The 16,627-nt window shown below is 49.0% G+C and overlaps 1 protein-coding gene across 1 annotated transcript in view; it reads right to left on the reverse strand.

Moving 5' to 3' along the window:
* The window catches only part of MYO1E (myosin IE), a 58,743-nt gene extending 42,116 nt beyond the window's left edge, over positions 1-16,627 (reverse strand). Inside the window, exon 1 of the mRNA XM_056865840.1 lies at positions 16,593-16,627. Within this exon, the coding sequence (XP_056721818.1) occupies positions 16,593-16,595 (3 nt within the window). The 5' untranslated portion in view covers positions 16,596-16,627. The remainder of the gene's footprint in view (positions 1-16,592) is intronic.

Raw genomic sequence — 16,627 nt, forward strand, 5'->3', positions numbered from 1 at the left:
TTCTCCAACCACTTTCACCCCCAACCTACAGCACCTCCATTTTTTTCCTGGATTTCGTTTCAGTCTGTTCACCCTCACCATGCTGAATTTTCTTTTTTAACCAGAAGTTTTCCTATATACTAAAAATAAGCCTCATTCCATAAATGGAAAGTGCTATGTCACAAAAGAAAATGAAATCTTTCGTGGGCTAAAGCAAGCCCCTGGGGCTGCCCTTCAACTAAGGGTATTTCTTTCGGGTCTAATTCAAGGTCAACCAAAACGGCTGTCTTAGCGACTTTGGCTTTTCAATCAAGTCCCGCTCTTAGACTAAGACGCACAAGCAAAGTTGTGGCATTCTCTTGGTTTTACTGCCTATGCCTGCTGGACTATATGAAGGATATTTTTTTCCCCTGACAGACTTAAGAGCGATCAAAGGATCGACGGCAAATGAACTTAAGCCGCTAGTCTTGAGGCAGGTGTCCTCGGCACGAGTCACGGATGTGCCCAAACCTGCTGAGAGCCGTCTCTGAGTGCCAGAACCTGTTAGTTCTTTGCACCACGCTTACGTCACAAAGGCACAAATCAGGACACCAGCGGCAGCCACCCCTCCCCACGCTCTGCCCTCCTTAGAGCCTGTGAACTGGAGTAGGGCTGGGCCAGGCCCACCCAGTGTTGGCTTGGAGCAGCACCAAAAAGCAACCAGGGTGGTGCGCAGGAAGCCAGGGCAGCAGGGTACTCATTCCAGCTCTGCCGCTGAGTCACTGCTGAGCCACTGGCTCCTGCATGATGCCTGGGTACTGTTTACGGCTGGAGGTGCAACTTTTTCCAAGAGGCAATGCAACCAAGAACAGCCCCACGTGGTCGCATTCAGAGTTGCGCACAACATGTTGCGGAGCTCATTAGACCCACGTTCTGGCTCGACCCCAGCAACATAATTACATTCTTCCAAGCTACACTGGCTCAGCCTAGAGCTCCCCTCTCCCCCTGCTCTGCACCAGGCTGTTGGATTGAGGCTTAATTCACAGCATGTGTCAGCTCGGGAACTCCCTGCACGCTGCCACTGCTAGGGTGCTAAATGTAGGAAGAGCAGGAGATGCCACAAGCAGACTCCACAATGAAGCTGGCAGATGCCATCGAACTACAAACCCACCGTCACGAAGACATGGCCCCAAGCTGGAAGCTTCTGGCAACCATCTCCTACCCAAAGCCTAAGCAAAGGCTGCATGCCCTGATTAAGAACTCCTGACAACGGTTTAAAAGTCCACACCCAGGTAATTCCAGTGGTGCACCAAGGACAGCCATATCGTGCAACTTGAGCGCATTGTTCAAACAGTGTGACTTTACATGATGTTGTGCTGCATCATTTATCCCCATTTTGCTGATCAGAGGACCAAGAAGAAGCTACGCATGGCACCAGAGATCCGTTTGAACAGCTTCTCTGCCTTGTGAGGTCTCCCCGCTTGCATCCAAACATATCTGCATGGCTGGAAATGTGTTTTTCCCTCCCTTGAAGATTTTCAAGAAGCTGAATTCTGCAACCAGCATCGTATTCCGTGCTTTCCCCATGCTCCCAGGCAATTGTGATAACGACACACAAGCCTAGCCTGTGCCCATAAAGGCTCAGCTTGCAAGCAGAGCTTCCTTCTTCCTCTCTGAACGGTGCGACTGACCCATCAGAACACACAGAGAGACCAGCAAAAATGCCACCTCCATCCATCTGGGCTTCCACCCGCAGGGTATTGTTATGCCATCCTGTCACAGCTTCAGCCGCCCAAGCTGCTTTGGCTCTGATTGAATTGTTCCGCATGGCGAGCTGCCACGGCCAGTGCCAAAAGCAACCGGACTTTGCCTCCTTCCTTGTTTGCACACCTGCATTTCACAACGGTAGCAACGGAGATCTGGGAATAGGGTTTCATACACATACACACGCTTTTATTGGCATACAGAAAGAAAAACGTACATTAGGACAGATCTGAGTACAAATCGATAAAATTGGATAAAACAATCCCAAATCAGCGATTATGGAATGCAACATACCATTCACGATATCTGATTGCTAACTGTAAAAACCTTGCAACTGAATCAAGTATTTTTGGATTGTATGTGGTCGTAAGGTAGGATGTCCTAATTTCATCAGAAAGAACAGGGCTTCATCGCTTCACCTGCTAAAGGAAATCCAGCAAGCCTCCTTCAAAGTAACTTGAACATGCGCAGGGTGAAGGAGTGCCAAGAGCCATTCAGCCAGCCTGCCAACATCTGGACAAAAAGGTAGCATCTTCCTCCAGGATGCTTTGCACACCTCTGGCTTGGATCACAAAGAGTAGATCATCTGGGAGCAAAGGATATGGCGGGTTAGATGCCCCATTCAGGAAACCGATCGGCCAGGTCACTATGCGGCAAGCAAGGATTCCGGGGTGCCCTGATCACACAAACAACCCAAATAGGGATTTACTACAATAGTGTTTTTAAGGGCCTGGTTTGATAGAGAGATGCCAAAGCGTCTATTAGATTCTCAGTGGAAGAGACCCAGCTTCTTTCTCTTGAAGGAGAAATTGGTTAAAAGGAGGAGCCAAGCTGAGAAAGTGTTCTCTGTCTTGTCAAAGGCTTTCACGGTCAAAGTTCATCGGTTCTTGTAGGTTATCCGGGCTGTGTGACCGTGGTCTTGGTATTTTCTTTCCTGACGTTTCGCCAGTAGCTGTGGCCGGCATCTTCAGAGGAGTCACACTGTTTCGCCAGCTGCTGGCGAAACGTCAGGAAAGAAAATACCAAGACCACGGTCACACAGCCTGGATAACCTACAAGAACCGATGTTCTCTGTCTAATTAAATTAAGCATTCCTTCCTTGGCAATAGGCATTACAAAAAAAATAAAACCAAACAGGATACGTTTCTGCCAGACAGCAGCAATTTGTCGGATTTGCCATCAGGGTGTTAAACGTTCTCGCTGGTACTAATTAAATCCTTCTCTCCACCCCTCCCCGTCTCCTAAAGGAACAGAAGAAGTCGGGAGGTTCAGCAAGTATGAAAAGGAGGAAGTTACTCATGGTGTTTTGGCTCAGGACTTTCTGCAAGTGACTTAACTGTTCTTACAGAATAAGGAGACTGCAGAACGCACAATAGTGGGTTACACCCACAGCTGGCCCAGCAGCACCAGCAAACCCAGCAGTCTTGCACAGTGGAAATGTTCAGAGGCACCAAGGATGCAGTGCAGACTCAGAGACCTCCTCACGAGCTCTCATAACATAACGAAGAAATGGGAACCCGGTTCTGCAATTCAAGAGCTGGTGCTGATGCAAAGACTGGCTATGATTTAGACCAGGAGTCTCCAATCTTTTCCAGCCTGTGGGCAGCTTTGGAGTTTTGACACAGCATAGAGTGCCCAGCTGCAAAATGGCTGCCACAAGATGGCTGCTGCAGGAGGCGGAGCCAGCTACAAAATGGCAGCTGCCACAGCAACCCTTCAGTCATACAGTAAAGAGTCTTGTGCTGCGTTGGCAGCTGCTGACAAAGCAATGTTCTTAAAAATCTGCACAGTCAATCAACTCTCCAATGGCCAACCAGTAGCCTAGCTGGGCAAAAGACCCACCTGGCCACACCCACTTTCTAAAAACATTACACCCAATGGGACCCCAGAACTGAACTGAACAAGTAGGGGATCCCTGAACTGAACAGCCTCTGGTTCACTCTCACCTCCACCACGAACCACTCTGTGGCCTCGGCAAAACCGCTCCCGCTTAGCCAACCCGTAGCTGCCTCTTTTAATGGCACCCCAGTTATGCTGCATTTGCCATTCCTCAGTTACAAGCCCCGCATTGAAGGGAGAGTTAGCGAGATGCCTTCCAGACCAGCAAGCGTGCCAACTTCAATTTAATTTAATGCAGCACACAGCCGCACTGACATGGTATGCATATGAGTGCCTACGCTCATTCCTGAAATATCAACAACCAAACAGCCAACAAAAGAACCAAACAAATCATCAGTCTTGCATTGCTATAAAGTCGGGGGGAAGCGCCTTGCTACTAATGCTTGTCTTACAACCATGCCATTTTACACATACTTTTTCTTTTTTAAGTTCTGGCTTGGATTTCATGTTCATCAGCATAAAATATGACACATGAAAACCTGATTAGCCAACCAAGCTATAAGCCTTTGTCCAACAGTGACGTATCTAAATAGCATTCAACACGCTGTTGTCTCTCTTCCCTTCTCACCAGAAATTCAAGCATCCATTTATAATCTGTGACAATTCCCCCTTTGCCAGGCAAGAGTTCCTGTGTGACACATGGATGAATGTTCTGTTTGTCTTATTCTGCTGTTACAGTAAACCGTTTGCTGAATAAGATGTTGGCATCTGAAGTAGGCCATTGTGGCTTTTCCTTCCCGCCGCCTCTTTTTGAAAGCAGGATCCATCCCCCCCCAGCTCATTTGATATCAGCCCCAATTTATGACCTGCAAGGGCACAAAGAGGTTTTCAAATAAATTGGGCCCAAGGTTATCACTGTACTTTCCCTGAGAGCATCAAGGAGAGGCCTAGAGCAATTTCACAGGAGCACAACCACATTTCATGCTTATTCGGATGAGAATCTCACAGGCAGCATTCTAGTCCTCATGGTTGCAGAAAGAAGCTTCTAAGAGCGCAGGGATGCCTGACGCAAGACTTCGGAGTCAAAGGAGTTCCTGAGTAAGACTTCCAATGGTCAACGGGCAGAGCTTCCCTGCTCTAAAGCACTCCTTACAGACAGAATGAGGATTATGCAAAAGAGTAAAAAGTGCCAAACCTCCCAAGCAAAATGCAAATTTAGCAGTATTTCCATACGCTTATACATGCCACGGAATCCAGCTTTTCAAAGCAAGGAAGCAGATGTGTCTAGATACAGACTTTTTACTTCTGAACACAAAGTCTTTATAGCTCTGAGCTACGGTAGGGGCTTTATGTAGGTTCTGGGTCTGCCCTGGGACCTGTCAAAACAGACGTACATTGGAAGTTCAGGTTTTTGCAAATCCCAGTGATTTCTGAAATGTAGTTCTCATATGCACAGGGGCCCAGTTCAGACTGGGATCAAGGCACATGGGGAGACTTCAGTCTTCTCTTTTTATACCATGTTTCAGATATAAAACTACACTGGGGAGTTGTTTGCTCAGTTGGAGACACCCTGGACAGCTGCTGCCAGTCAGAGTAGGTAATACTGACTTTGACAAACATGGGTGAGGGGGCAGTCTGATTCGATATTAAAAGGCGCTTTGTGTATATTTCAGCCTGACCAGCAAGCGACAACAGTTTGGCCTGGCCTCATTGGCGCAACACCCAGCAACACCCAGGTACAGTAAAACATTTTTTTTTTTTTGCAGGGAGGGGGAATCAAATTAGGCTATTTTTTAAAAAAATTCTTCCATTAGTTCCATTTGGACTTAGACAAGTCAAACTTCTATTAGATTGTGCCCATTAAGGAGAAGCTAAAATTCCAGCTATTGCATTAAAGATCACGGTGTTTTCCCCAGCTGCATTAAAAAAAAAAGGTCAGCAAACTCTCTGAAGGTTTGCAGATCTGAGGTTCCCCCAGCCAAATATAACAACAATGGGGGAACTGCGGCTGCAAGCAGACCAGCTCAAAAGAGAAGTCTTCTTCCCTTATGGAAAACGCCCAGATCTGCCCTGCCCCTCAACCAAGCATCAGGGCTTGGATAATAGTGGTTACAGCCCAAACGAGATGGTGACTCAAGAACCCCCATGGCAGCTCTCTGCTCACCTGATGGCCTTTCCCCCTCCAGTTTTCAATAGGGGGGTTATAATACTGGCCCGTCTTACAGGGCTGTTGTGACAGTTACTGGGATAATATACACGAAAACACTGAATGCTGAAAGAGCTACAGAAGTATGAGGTTTTTACAACTCAAAATATGTTAGTAATACTTTGTCTCAAGAACCCTTGCAATGACCCTGTAAAGCTTCTGACTTTTCCCCTTGGGGGGCAAATTACATGCCATATAACAACATTTGGAAGAAGTTCCCTCAATCTCAAGAGCAGTTTGGCATGGGGGAGGGGAAACAGGGGAGTTTCAGAAGCACACGTTTAACGTGCCAGCGTGTGCACAGAACTAATTTTCGGTCGTTTGAGTCCTTGAGTCCCTATGAACACAGACAAACTCTGGAAAGCTGGACTCTATGCGCCATCTTAACAGTTCCACACAGATATTATATGGGATGGAATGGCAGCGTGTAATTTCTAAGAGACAAGTGATCTGGGACAGAATCAGACAATGTTCTTGCATAATAGCCACAGAATCAGAATCACTATAAAGCCAGGCTGTAAGTCTCTCCGTCATGGCAGACTCCTGAAGCATTACTGGCAGCTTCTCAGCACTTGATTTTAGAACGGTTCTTAACAACAAAAGGATATTCAGCGGCAGTTTATTTTTCCAAGTAAAATGAGCTTCAGCAACGTATTTTTTCTGGAGGAATTTAAGTCCTCAAATTTAAGTCCTGCTTTTGATTTTTTTTTTTTTAAATCCAGACATATTCAGAGAAGGTTAATAAAGAACAAAAGCCAGAACATTTATCTGAGGAAAAACTGAATCACAAAACATTCTTCTGAGAAATCAAGCCACAAGGAACATACATACAAGTCGTGTTTGTATGGTTTCATAATACGGGTCTCAAGTGGATTCTAGCTGGTAAGTAAAAAAGATTTTTTAAAAGATGACAACTGGTTGTAGAATTCTGACCTTTTTCCTCAAGCGAAAAGAATTTGAGGTCAGTTGGTGAAACAGGGCCCAGTTTGCACACAAATACAAGCATATGCCTAAAAATGTAAGTTATGAATGAAACAGCCACGGGAATTATACAGGAAGACACAGGAGAGGTGGCAAGCCCAGGTTCTTAGGGCCACCTAAGAGGCTGGGCGATTCCACCCCAGGGCCACCTAAGAGGCTGGGCTATTCCAGAATCCCTCTTTTGAGCCTGCATTTACTTTGGGAAGAGGGAAAAGCAGGAGTCTTGATTGGAGAAGCCAGCTCTGTTCCTTGTTACACTTCATTTCCTAATGATGTCAAGTGTCAAAGGGACTTTGTTTTTGTTAAAACCCAAGGCAAAAAGAGGTACAACCATTTCAGCTGTTCAGATTTTGGGCAAGTAAGTGAAATAGGAGCCCTGTGGCGCAGAGTGGTAAGCTGCAGTACTGCAGTCCAAGCTCTGCTCATGACCTGAGTTCGATCCCAACAGAAGTCGGTTTCAGGTAGCTGGCTCAAGGTTGACTTAGCCTTCCATCCTTCCGAGGTCGGTAAAATGAGTACCCAGCTTGCTGGGGGTAAAGTGTAGATGACTGGGAAAGGCAATGGCAAACCACCCCATAAACAAAGTCTGCCTAGTAAACATCTGGATGTGAAGTCACCCCATGGGTCAGGAATGACCCGGTGCTTGCACAGGGGACTACCTTTACCTTTAAGTGAAATACATGAGGAGAAATTATGGCCTCATTGGGTAGAACAATGGAAGGTGGGAACAGGCTACCGTAATTAAGCCACCTGGGACCATGAGGAAAGACGGGATATAAATTTTTCAATAAATACATATCTCTGATGGATGATAGGGCAGATTACTATTTTCATTTTTTTCCTCCTATTGCTGGATCTACAGGGGTTGCAATGTAATCAAGTGTGTGTGTGTGTGTGTGTGTGTGTTAAGTGCTGTCAAGTTGCTTCTGATTTATGGTGACCCGATGAATTAATGACCTCCAAATTGCCCTATCATTAACAGCCTTGCTCAGGTTCAGCAGACTGAGGGCCATGGCTCCCTTTATAGAGTCAATCCATCTCATGTTGGGTCTTCCTCTTTTCCTGCTTTAAGCTCCAGTTGAAACCAGTGGGCTAAGAGTGGAGTAACTTTGCATAGGATTGCACTGTTAGAAGCTTACTCGCATTTTAAAATAAATGAAAGCTAAGAGTCTGGGCCAGTTAATGGTTCAAACAGGCTTCAGATGCATACTCTGAAGATGTGGCTGAAATTCTATATAGTCTATATGGCAACCATTACACTAGCATCCATATCCGCCCTCAGTACCGTTGGTTTTCATCAGAGGATATTTACTTCTTGTTCGAACCACACCTCCAGAATGGAAATAATTAAAGAGATCCCCATCTGTTTGAGACAAATTGCTTGGACGGGTTTTGAGGAAAATGTAGACAGAGCTTCAGACTGTTCTTCTCAGCTCCATCAAATTATCCACCCCATTACATCCGATCATATCCACCCACAGATAATCAAGAATGTTATCACACTGGCTTATCACAAAAGCCACCAACACCTGGAAACCTCAAAGAAGCCCACATCTACGGCTTCAACAATTTGAGTGGCAATATAGTAAAGACACACCCTGGAGCAGACAACAGAGTCTGAACATATTTATGGGTCAGTTTCAGCCTCTGGAATGTCAAAGGAGAGAGAGTGAATGTGGTGGGGAAACATACCAGTGAGGCTGTTCAGCCTGATACACACAAAGACATACCTTGTGAAAACAAGCACATTGGAAAATCTACGAAGTATCATGTGTGGTGAGTGGTTTTGTCCACAACACCAGCAGTCTTTGAAGCCCCCCTTCTTTTTCCTGGAAGAGTTAGTGCAGGCACCCTGCTTTTATTCCAAAGAGCCAGAACCAAAAAGTTTGTTGTCACTGATGGTGAGCCAACAGAAACTAATGGTTGGATTTGGCAGACCTGGGTTCAAATTCCAATCCTAGCTCAGCTCTGGACACATCACCATCCGTCTTTGTGTAAGCAGGAATATGTCAAAATATTATGTTACAGGAACAAATTCAGCAGCGACCATGGTTGTTCACCTCACAGACACTGGCCCATCAGCACTTGGCTCAGGCCTGGACAGATTAACTGGGACCTCTCTACATAGGCAAAGTTGTTGAGAAAGTGAAATGCCACACCCGTTTATGTGCTCTATGGAAAAAGGCTAGAGTTTCTTGGTTTCTTGCACAGCCAGTGCGGTATAGTGGTTAAGAGGGTCACACTTGTATCAGGGAGACCCTGGTTCAAATCCTCACTCATGCCATGGAAGCTTGTTGGGTGACGTTGGACCAGTCACACTCTCTCAGCCTAACCTACCTCACAGGGTTGTTGAGAGGATAAAATGGAGGAGAGGAGAATGATGTGAGCTACTTTGGGCCCCCATTGGGGAGAAAGGCAGGGTACAAATGCCACAAATAAATAGATAAATAAATGGGAAAGATCTATAAAAGATCCCTTAATCCGCTGAACAAAACTATAAGCATCTCTATAGCAGAGATTGGACATCTATTTGTCAGGTATACTTTACGTCATCCTGCATGATGCAGCTGGTCAAACTGGATGGTCTTTCCCCTCTATTCAGGCAAGCAAGTGACTTGTATTTGTACATTGCAGGCAGGCAAGAATTGTGAGCTTATAACTTTTTGCAGGTTTATTTGTGGGTCCGGTAGACGCTCAAGGCCTAGCCTAAGTACAAGGGGCCAGAGTATGTCCCCACAAAGCTTCCCCCCTCCCTCTCTCCCAGCTTAACACCTCTAGTGGCGCTCAGTTAAAACAGCAGCCTTTACCATCAGTTTTGCACAGTTTTTTTTAACACACAAAGCTCCCCTCCCAGGCCTCTAACGCCACCCAAGTGCAACACAGCATCTGCCAAAACGGAGGCCTCACTTTGCAAGAGAGCCATAAATCGAGGCTGGAGCTTCCGACCCGTCTCAGACATACAGATTAGTCACCAGGGAAACAGGAGGGAACAATGTATAGATTTGCGATCAGCTGACCCAGGTGATTCAGCCCCCCCCCCATGGCAAGCGGGCTCCAAAGGCAGCCTCTGGCTTCCTGTCCCCAGATGCACACGGCTGGTCATTAGGCAGCTCTCAGGCCGATGCTGGGGGTGCCAAGACACCTCCTTCCAGGCAGAGAAGAAGACAGCGGCTGATGTAAGTTCCAAAATAACTTCTGGAGGAACAAGTTTTCTGCTTCACTTCAGCCAATTTTGTCAGCAAGAAACTAGGTTAAAGAAACACGTTAAATGTACCCCAACGGGAAGCCCTCCAGCCAGAGCCAGCAACGCAAGTGCATCTGCTAAAAATTAGGGCTTGATCCTGACCTTGGAGGGAGAACATCACATTGACAGAGGCGGCAAGGAAGGGAATGGCTCTTGTTTGTTCTCAGTTGCCCAGAAATTACACAAGTCAGACTAAGGTTCCCGGTTCTAGGGGGGTGGGCATTCCTGAAGAGGTGGGTGCATCTGGACCTCTTGGAGGGTCACAGAACAGTCAGCATAAGAAGATGCCCACTGGATCACACCCATGGCCCATCTAGTCCAGCATCATGTTACCCATAGCGGCCCACTCAATGGACTGGGAGGCCAAAGCTCCCACACCCATTGTGGTCCCCGAGCGACTAGCATTTACAGGTATACTGCCTCCAAATATGAAGATCCCATTCAACCATCAAACCTCTCCTCCCCCTCCATGAATCTGTCTAATTCCCTGCTAAAGCTATCTAACAGGAGGGAAGGTGGCATGGTATAGCCCAGTCTTGTAAGATCTCAGAAGCTAAGCAGGGTTGGTACTTGGAAGGGAGACCCGCAAGGAAGACTCTGCAGAAGACAATGGCAAACCACCTCTGCTTCTCACTTGCTTTGAAAGCCCCTTGCTGGGGTCACCATACGTTGGCTGTGACTAGACAGCACTTGACACACACACACACCAAGTTATCTAATCTAGTGGCATTCACTGCATCATTTGGTGCTAGCAGAAAGACCCTCGCAGTCAGAGTTCCCAGGTGGCCTCTACACCGCTGGAGCCGTCATCATCCAAACAGCCTGCCATATGCACAGGCTCACCTCACACAGCTGGCAGCCTCCCACAAGCAACCGTTGTCAGCGATGACTGAGAGCGACCGGGATTTCTATATGCTTTCAAAGGGTAATGCCTAACTGTTAAACTGCTCTGTTAGAAAATTCATAGACATTAGGAAGAATTTTCTAACAGAGCAGTTCCTCAGCGGAACAGGCTTCCTCGGGAGATGGTAAGTGCTCCTTCCCTGGAGGTTTTTAAGCAGAGGCTAGATGGCCACCTGTCAGCAATGCTGATTCTATGACCCTAGGCAGATGATGAGAGGGAGGGCACCTTGGCCACCTTCTGGGCATGGAGTAGGGGGGGTCACTGGGTGTGTGGGGGGGGAGGTAGTTTTGAATTTCCTGCATTGTGCAGGGGGTTGGACTAGATTACCCTGGTCGTCCCTTCCAACTCTAGGATTCTATGTCAAACTGGAACTGGTTCAAAGGAGGGTGATGAAGACTGTTGGAGATTACAATTACTAAATCTATTCTTGCTACATCAAAGGGGGGCTCCCACTAGTGGTCTTATCAAGATAATATTGGAGTTGGGTGGAGAAGGGTGCCCCCCCACAACTTAAGAGTTTGATCCTCCCCGCAGTTCTGGATCACTCAGCCTTTGAGCTGCCAATCCAGGCAAGGCATCCAGAGTTGCATTCTTGGTGCCTCCTGCATACAAATCACCTTACGGCATTTACAATCTTGTGGTTCCAGGACCAGGGCCAAGAAGTATTCAGATTCAAGCAGGTGTATAATAATGGTAATTTACAGTTCTGCAGAGCCCCTGGCTGGCAGACGAAACAGGGTGGAGCTACACGACCCCATGCTCTCTCAAGCAGCTTCAGGAATTCACCTTCCTAAGGGCTTCCCAGTTAAGACATGGGGTTTTTATATCATACACGCACCCAGGTGAAGGCTGCTAGCTCATTTTCTCCCCCCCCCCCCAAACAGATTGTCATCTTTGTCTCAGAATGAACTCCTCGGGAGGTATTATCCAAATATCAGTCGAACACAAAGAACTCATTTCCACAAAACTGCGACGTCTCCAATATAGCCGAGACAAGCAATAACGTCTTCTGAAATATTCAGCAGCTAAAGTTTCTAGAGACGTTCTAACCTTCACGTCACGCCGGCTGACCTGTCGAAATGTCGCGGCTGTCATCAAACTCAATGAGGAGGCAGGAAGAACTCTTTAAAGGTGGTCCCTCACAAAGGGAACATTAATTTCAATCCAACAGGAAAGCGGAGCAACAATAAAGGCATTATTTCGAATCTGTGCACGTGGCACATTGCTCCTGCGTACTTCCAAAAACTCCACAGAATTTGTGAAACATGCGAAGCTTCTTCCTTTTTTTTCCAAAACCCAGGGGCTGCATAAAAGTCAGTGGAACGACACCATGGGTGGGTGGACACCGGATCAGCTCTTATGCCATTACAAGCTATGTCTTATTTTAAGCCAGACTTGCATTAGAATTGCTGTCTTAAAATGCCTTATTTCCATTACAAGAAATGCAGTCCAGTTTTTCGAGTTAGGGCTGGGCAGCACACAGTCCCAAAGCCGAGCAAAATCAACAGAACTGAGTAACAAAGGCAATCAGGGCTGAGATGTCGGATTTAGACAGCTCAGTCAGACAGTGAGGAAGTCAGAATTCATTCTGTCCCCTACAACACCCACGTGTTCCGCACGGCAAAATATTCCAAGGCAGAGCCTGTGACTTTGCAGTGAAGAGACTGCAGTTCTGACAACAGAATAAGCTTTAAAGGCTATAGTTCAGCACCTACCATATCCATGTGAGGGGAGGCAAAAGTCTTTTTCTTGCAAAGTTTCAACTATGCAGTGCAGCTTGGTTTGCCACAAGCGCCTTCCTGCTGAACCAACCAACCAACCCCGCCAGCCAGTTAACTTTGTGACGACAGATTTGCTTCCAGTCGATGTACCAAACTTAGGCAACAAATCTTCCAGCGAAAGGGAATGCCCCATGTGTGGGTGTGTCACAGCTGACTTATGGCAGCCCTGTAGGGTTTTCAGAAGTGGTTGGCCATTGCCCGTCTCTGCCTAGAGACCCTGGACTTCCTTGGTGGTCTCCCATCCAAGTACTAACCAGGGCAGACCCTGCTTAGCTTCCGAGATCTGACGAGATTGCGCTAGCCAACTATCTTGTCTGCCAACGACGCCCCTGCGTGCTGACCACAGAAACCAGCATGCTGCTGATATTGTTGTGGTATTCCCTAGGATGCACACACAAGGGTTGCTGTATGGACCTACGGAGCTCACCCTCAGAGCTGAAGAGACTAGAGACACCAAACTCCAGGATCTATCCATGTGGACTCTTAACAGTCTCACAAACACATGAAGCTACCTCTGGGGACATCTACCTCAGAATTGTCTGCAGTTGTCCAGGGTCTCTGGCACAAATAGGTCTTTCCCACCAGATCTTTTTCGTGGGAGATGCCAGGGACTGAACCTGGATCATCAAGACCCAAGGCAGGTGTTCTACCACAGAGCCACAGTCCTCTTACCATACTGGAAGCTGCTGTCTATCAAATAATCTCTCTCAGAATTGTCAACTCTGACTGGCAGCAGCACTCCAGGGCCTTAGGCAGAGAAGAGCCTCTTCCACCATCCTGGAAATTGATTGTCTGCATGCATCCACAAGGATATACTATCTCCTATCAAAGCAGGCCATTGGTCCATCTAGCTAGCTCATTATCATTTGCTGTGTCTGGCTATCTACTTCCTCACTCCTGAGATGCTGGGGACTGACCCTGGGGGTGTCTACCTGCCAAGCAGATGCTCTGCCACTGAGCCACGGCCCCCTCCCTAGGGCTGAATATTTCAGGAGATTGACGGTGAAGAACTTGTGTGTTTTCAAGGCGCCGTGAGTGCCATTCCTGATTGGTTCTTCTCATCAAGGAATCCCGATAAGCCCCCCAGCCAGGTTCCCCTACAACACAGTCTGAACATCTCTGTTGTAAATCACAGATGCCAACAGATCAGCTCCAAGTTCTGCCTGTGGAGGCTGCAGTTTCTGGTCCAGCCTGCCCGGACAGCGGATCCCTTCTCTGCTCCCTGCCCTTGCCCGGCACCGTCCCTGCAGTCTGCCCCGCAGGTGGCTGGTAGCCTGCCGGATGGCTTTGGCCTGCAAGGGCATGCAGTCTTTGAAAAGCAAGCTGTCCTTTCTCTTTTGCAGCCGCAAATATATCGACATGGATTAAGCACAGCAAGAGCTGCTGCGTCAGCAAATTGATGGCGAGGCACTCAGCGTCGAATCACTACTGTGCAGGATGTGACAACAGCGCCGGGTGCAGACGGTACAAAAAGTGGATGAGAGAGAGAAAAAGATGCTGATTTCCCAGCAAAACCCCACTTTGGGGCAGGGGTTAACAACTGCGCTTTCCTCTCCTTCCATGTATCGTTGGGCCACATTTGTGGTCGAGGGCTCCAGTGCCAACAAACACATATGCTGCAGATGAGCCCATAACAATCCAGCCAGCAGGCATGGCGGGTGGTGCCTTTGCTGTGCCAAGTGAGGATCAAAGGGGTGACGTTGAGAACTTGGCCTCCAGCACCTCCTGCCCTCTAGAGCTGGCTTCCAGAAGGGCCGGCCCACTCTGGAGCTTCTCTGGAGTGTGGAAAAACATGTCTGTCGCCCTTTCTTTTTGCTGAAAGGTTTGGTGAGAGGGGATTTTATGTTTTCCTTTATTGTGGAATTCTGGGCTGATATTCTACTGTTGATCCTGCTCGCACAACGTTATCCCACCCTGCTTCCAGGGGCTCCTTGGTTCTCCCTTCCTCACTGCATTGCCCTAACAGTTTAATGAGAGAGAGGCCGTCCCAGGGTCACCCAGTCGGTTTCACTGCAGAGAAGGGATCTGAACAATCTTCTCCCACATCCCTAATGGATGCTGCAGTCAGTATTCTACACCTTCTTGACAGACACTTGAATGAGTGCAAGCGAATTAATATAAGTCAAGCATGCCGTTGTCAAGTTGCGATTCCTCCCAAGGGGTTTTCAAGGCAAGAGAAGAGCAGAGGCAGTTTGCCATTGCCTGCCTCTGCACAGCAGCCCAAGTCTTCCTCGGTGGTCTCCCGTCCAAGTACTGACCCTGCTTAGCTTCCAAGCTCTGACAAGATTAGGCTCGTGTGGGCTACCAGGGCTGCAATGAAAAGCTACACCTTTTGTCTGACAATTTTTCCAGCCACAGAGAACTTGAGAAATCACAGCTGCCGACCAACCCCCAGCTGTGGGACAAAGCAAAGCGGTTCCCTCAGACAGTGACAGAACCATCCGTGGCATCTGGCACCACCTGCCCGGAAGTTCTCCTATGCAAGCCTCAGCAATGGGAACAAGAAGGACATCAGAACAGGCATCTGACAAGGATGTTTACTAACACACAGGAAGAGGGGTGTGTGCGTGTGTTTCCATCTGAAGCTCCAAAATTCCTAGGGCCACCGTTGATTACCAGAGGAATCTGCAGCGTGGCCTCTTTCTCCTCCCCCTGTTGCTGCCTTCGAGTAACTTCTGTGCAGTCCAGCCTACCTGCAGGGTCCCATTTCCTTTCCAGGCCAAACAGCTGACTCCAAATCCATCAGCATCTTGCGGAGGGAAAGCAGAATGGCAGACCCCACCCTGCTGCGATATTAAATAGGGCTTTCAGGTGCTCTACCTCTGCTTTAACCCTCCCCCAAACCCACTCCAGCCCCACAGTGGCCCCTTGGGGCAGCGGTTTGTCCCACTCAAGCCAAGCTGGGAGAGGGACTGCTTCTGCCTTGCAAGAGGAGCCCAGGCCAAGTTCCCAGAGTCCCAGCTGACTTTCCCAGCAGAGAGCTCAGCCTCTCTTCTGCCTTCCTTCCCTCCTGGCTCCCATGCCAGCCCGAGAGCACCTGGCGAGGATGCCAACGCCCAGCATTCAAAGGGGGCATTCACGAGCAGGCGAGCGGGAGAGAGAGGACACCGAGGGAGGAACATCTCTGTTGGCTTTGTGCTCCCGCCAGCTGGGTCTCCAGCAGCCAGATGCTTCCACACGGGACACAAGGACTCTTCAGGTGAGCTCTGCCGTGGCCTGGCCTCGGCCCACCTTGCCCAGGTAGCCAGCGAAGCAGTGCCACCGCCAGCAAGCCGGGCACCGCTGGCTTCTGCCTGGCCTCCCAGCCAGAGGAGCGAGAGAGAGACTTCCCAGGGGCTGGCAAAACCCACAGCCGCTCGGCAAGGGGGAAACCGCTGCCAAGTCTGGAAACAGCCCGGAGGCATCGCTCAGTCGTGGGGGGGGGGGGAGTCAAGGGGATTCTCAGCGCTGCCCCTGCCCATCCTGCAGCCCCCAACTCTAGCTGGGCGCAACCGGGGCAGCGGCCTCGAAGAAGTCCGAGAAGAACCTGCCTGTGCAAGGCAGAAGCCACGCGGTTTGAGCCCTGATCCAAGGAGGATCGGGGGTCTTTCGGGAGCCAACTCGAGCCCCCGGGGCTGGAAAGGGCAGCGGAGAGAGGTTCGTGGGTGGCCTGGGGACGGGCTCCGCAGTGGGGAGCCAGGAGCGGGGGGGGGGCGGCAACGAACAAAGCGCTTCCCATTAAAAACTCCCTGAGCGTTCCCCGCCGGCCAGTCTCCCAGGGACGGCCCCGAGGGAGGAGAGAGCATCCCCGCGATGCCCCACTCCTCCAGCGACAGCGCCCTGGTTCCCGGCTGCCCGGACGCAGAAAGAGGCGAGGCCGAGGAGGCACCCAGGCGAGGGGTGGTCTCGGCGCCCCACTCCCCCGAGCCCACTCACCATCTCGGGCGTCCTTCAAGGCGCGCCGCTCCCGG

This window comes from Euleptes europaea, chromosome 20 (assembly GCF_029931775.1).
Source record: "Euleptes europaea isolate rEulEur1 chromosome 20, rEulEur1.hap1, whole genome shotgun sequence".
Taxonomy (NCBI): domain Eukaryota; kingdom Metazoa; phylum Chordata; class Lepidosauria; order Squamata; family Sphaerodactylidae; genus Euleptes; species Euleptes europaea.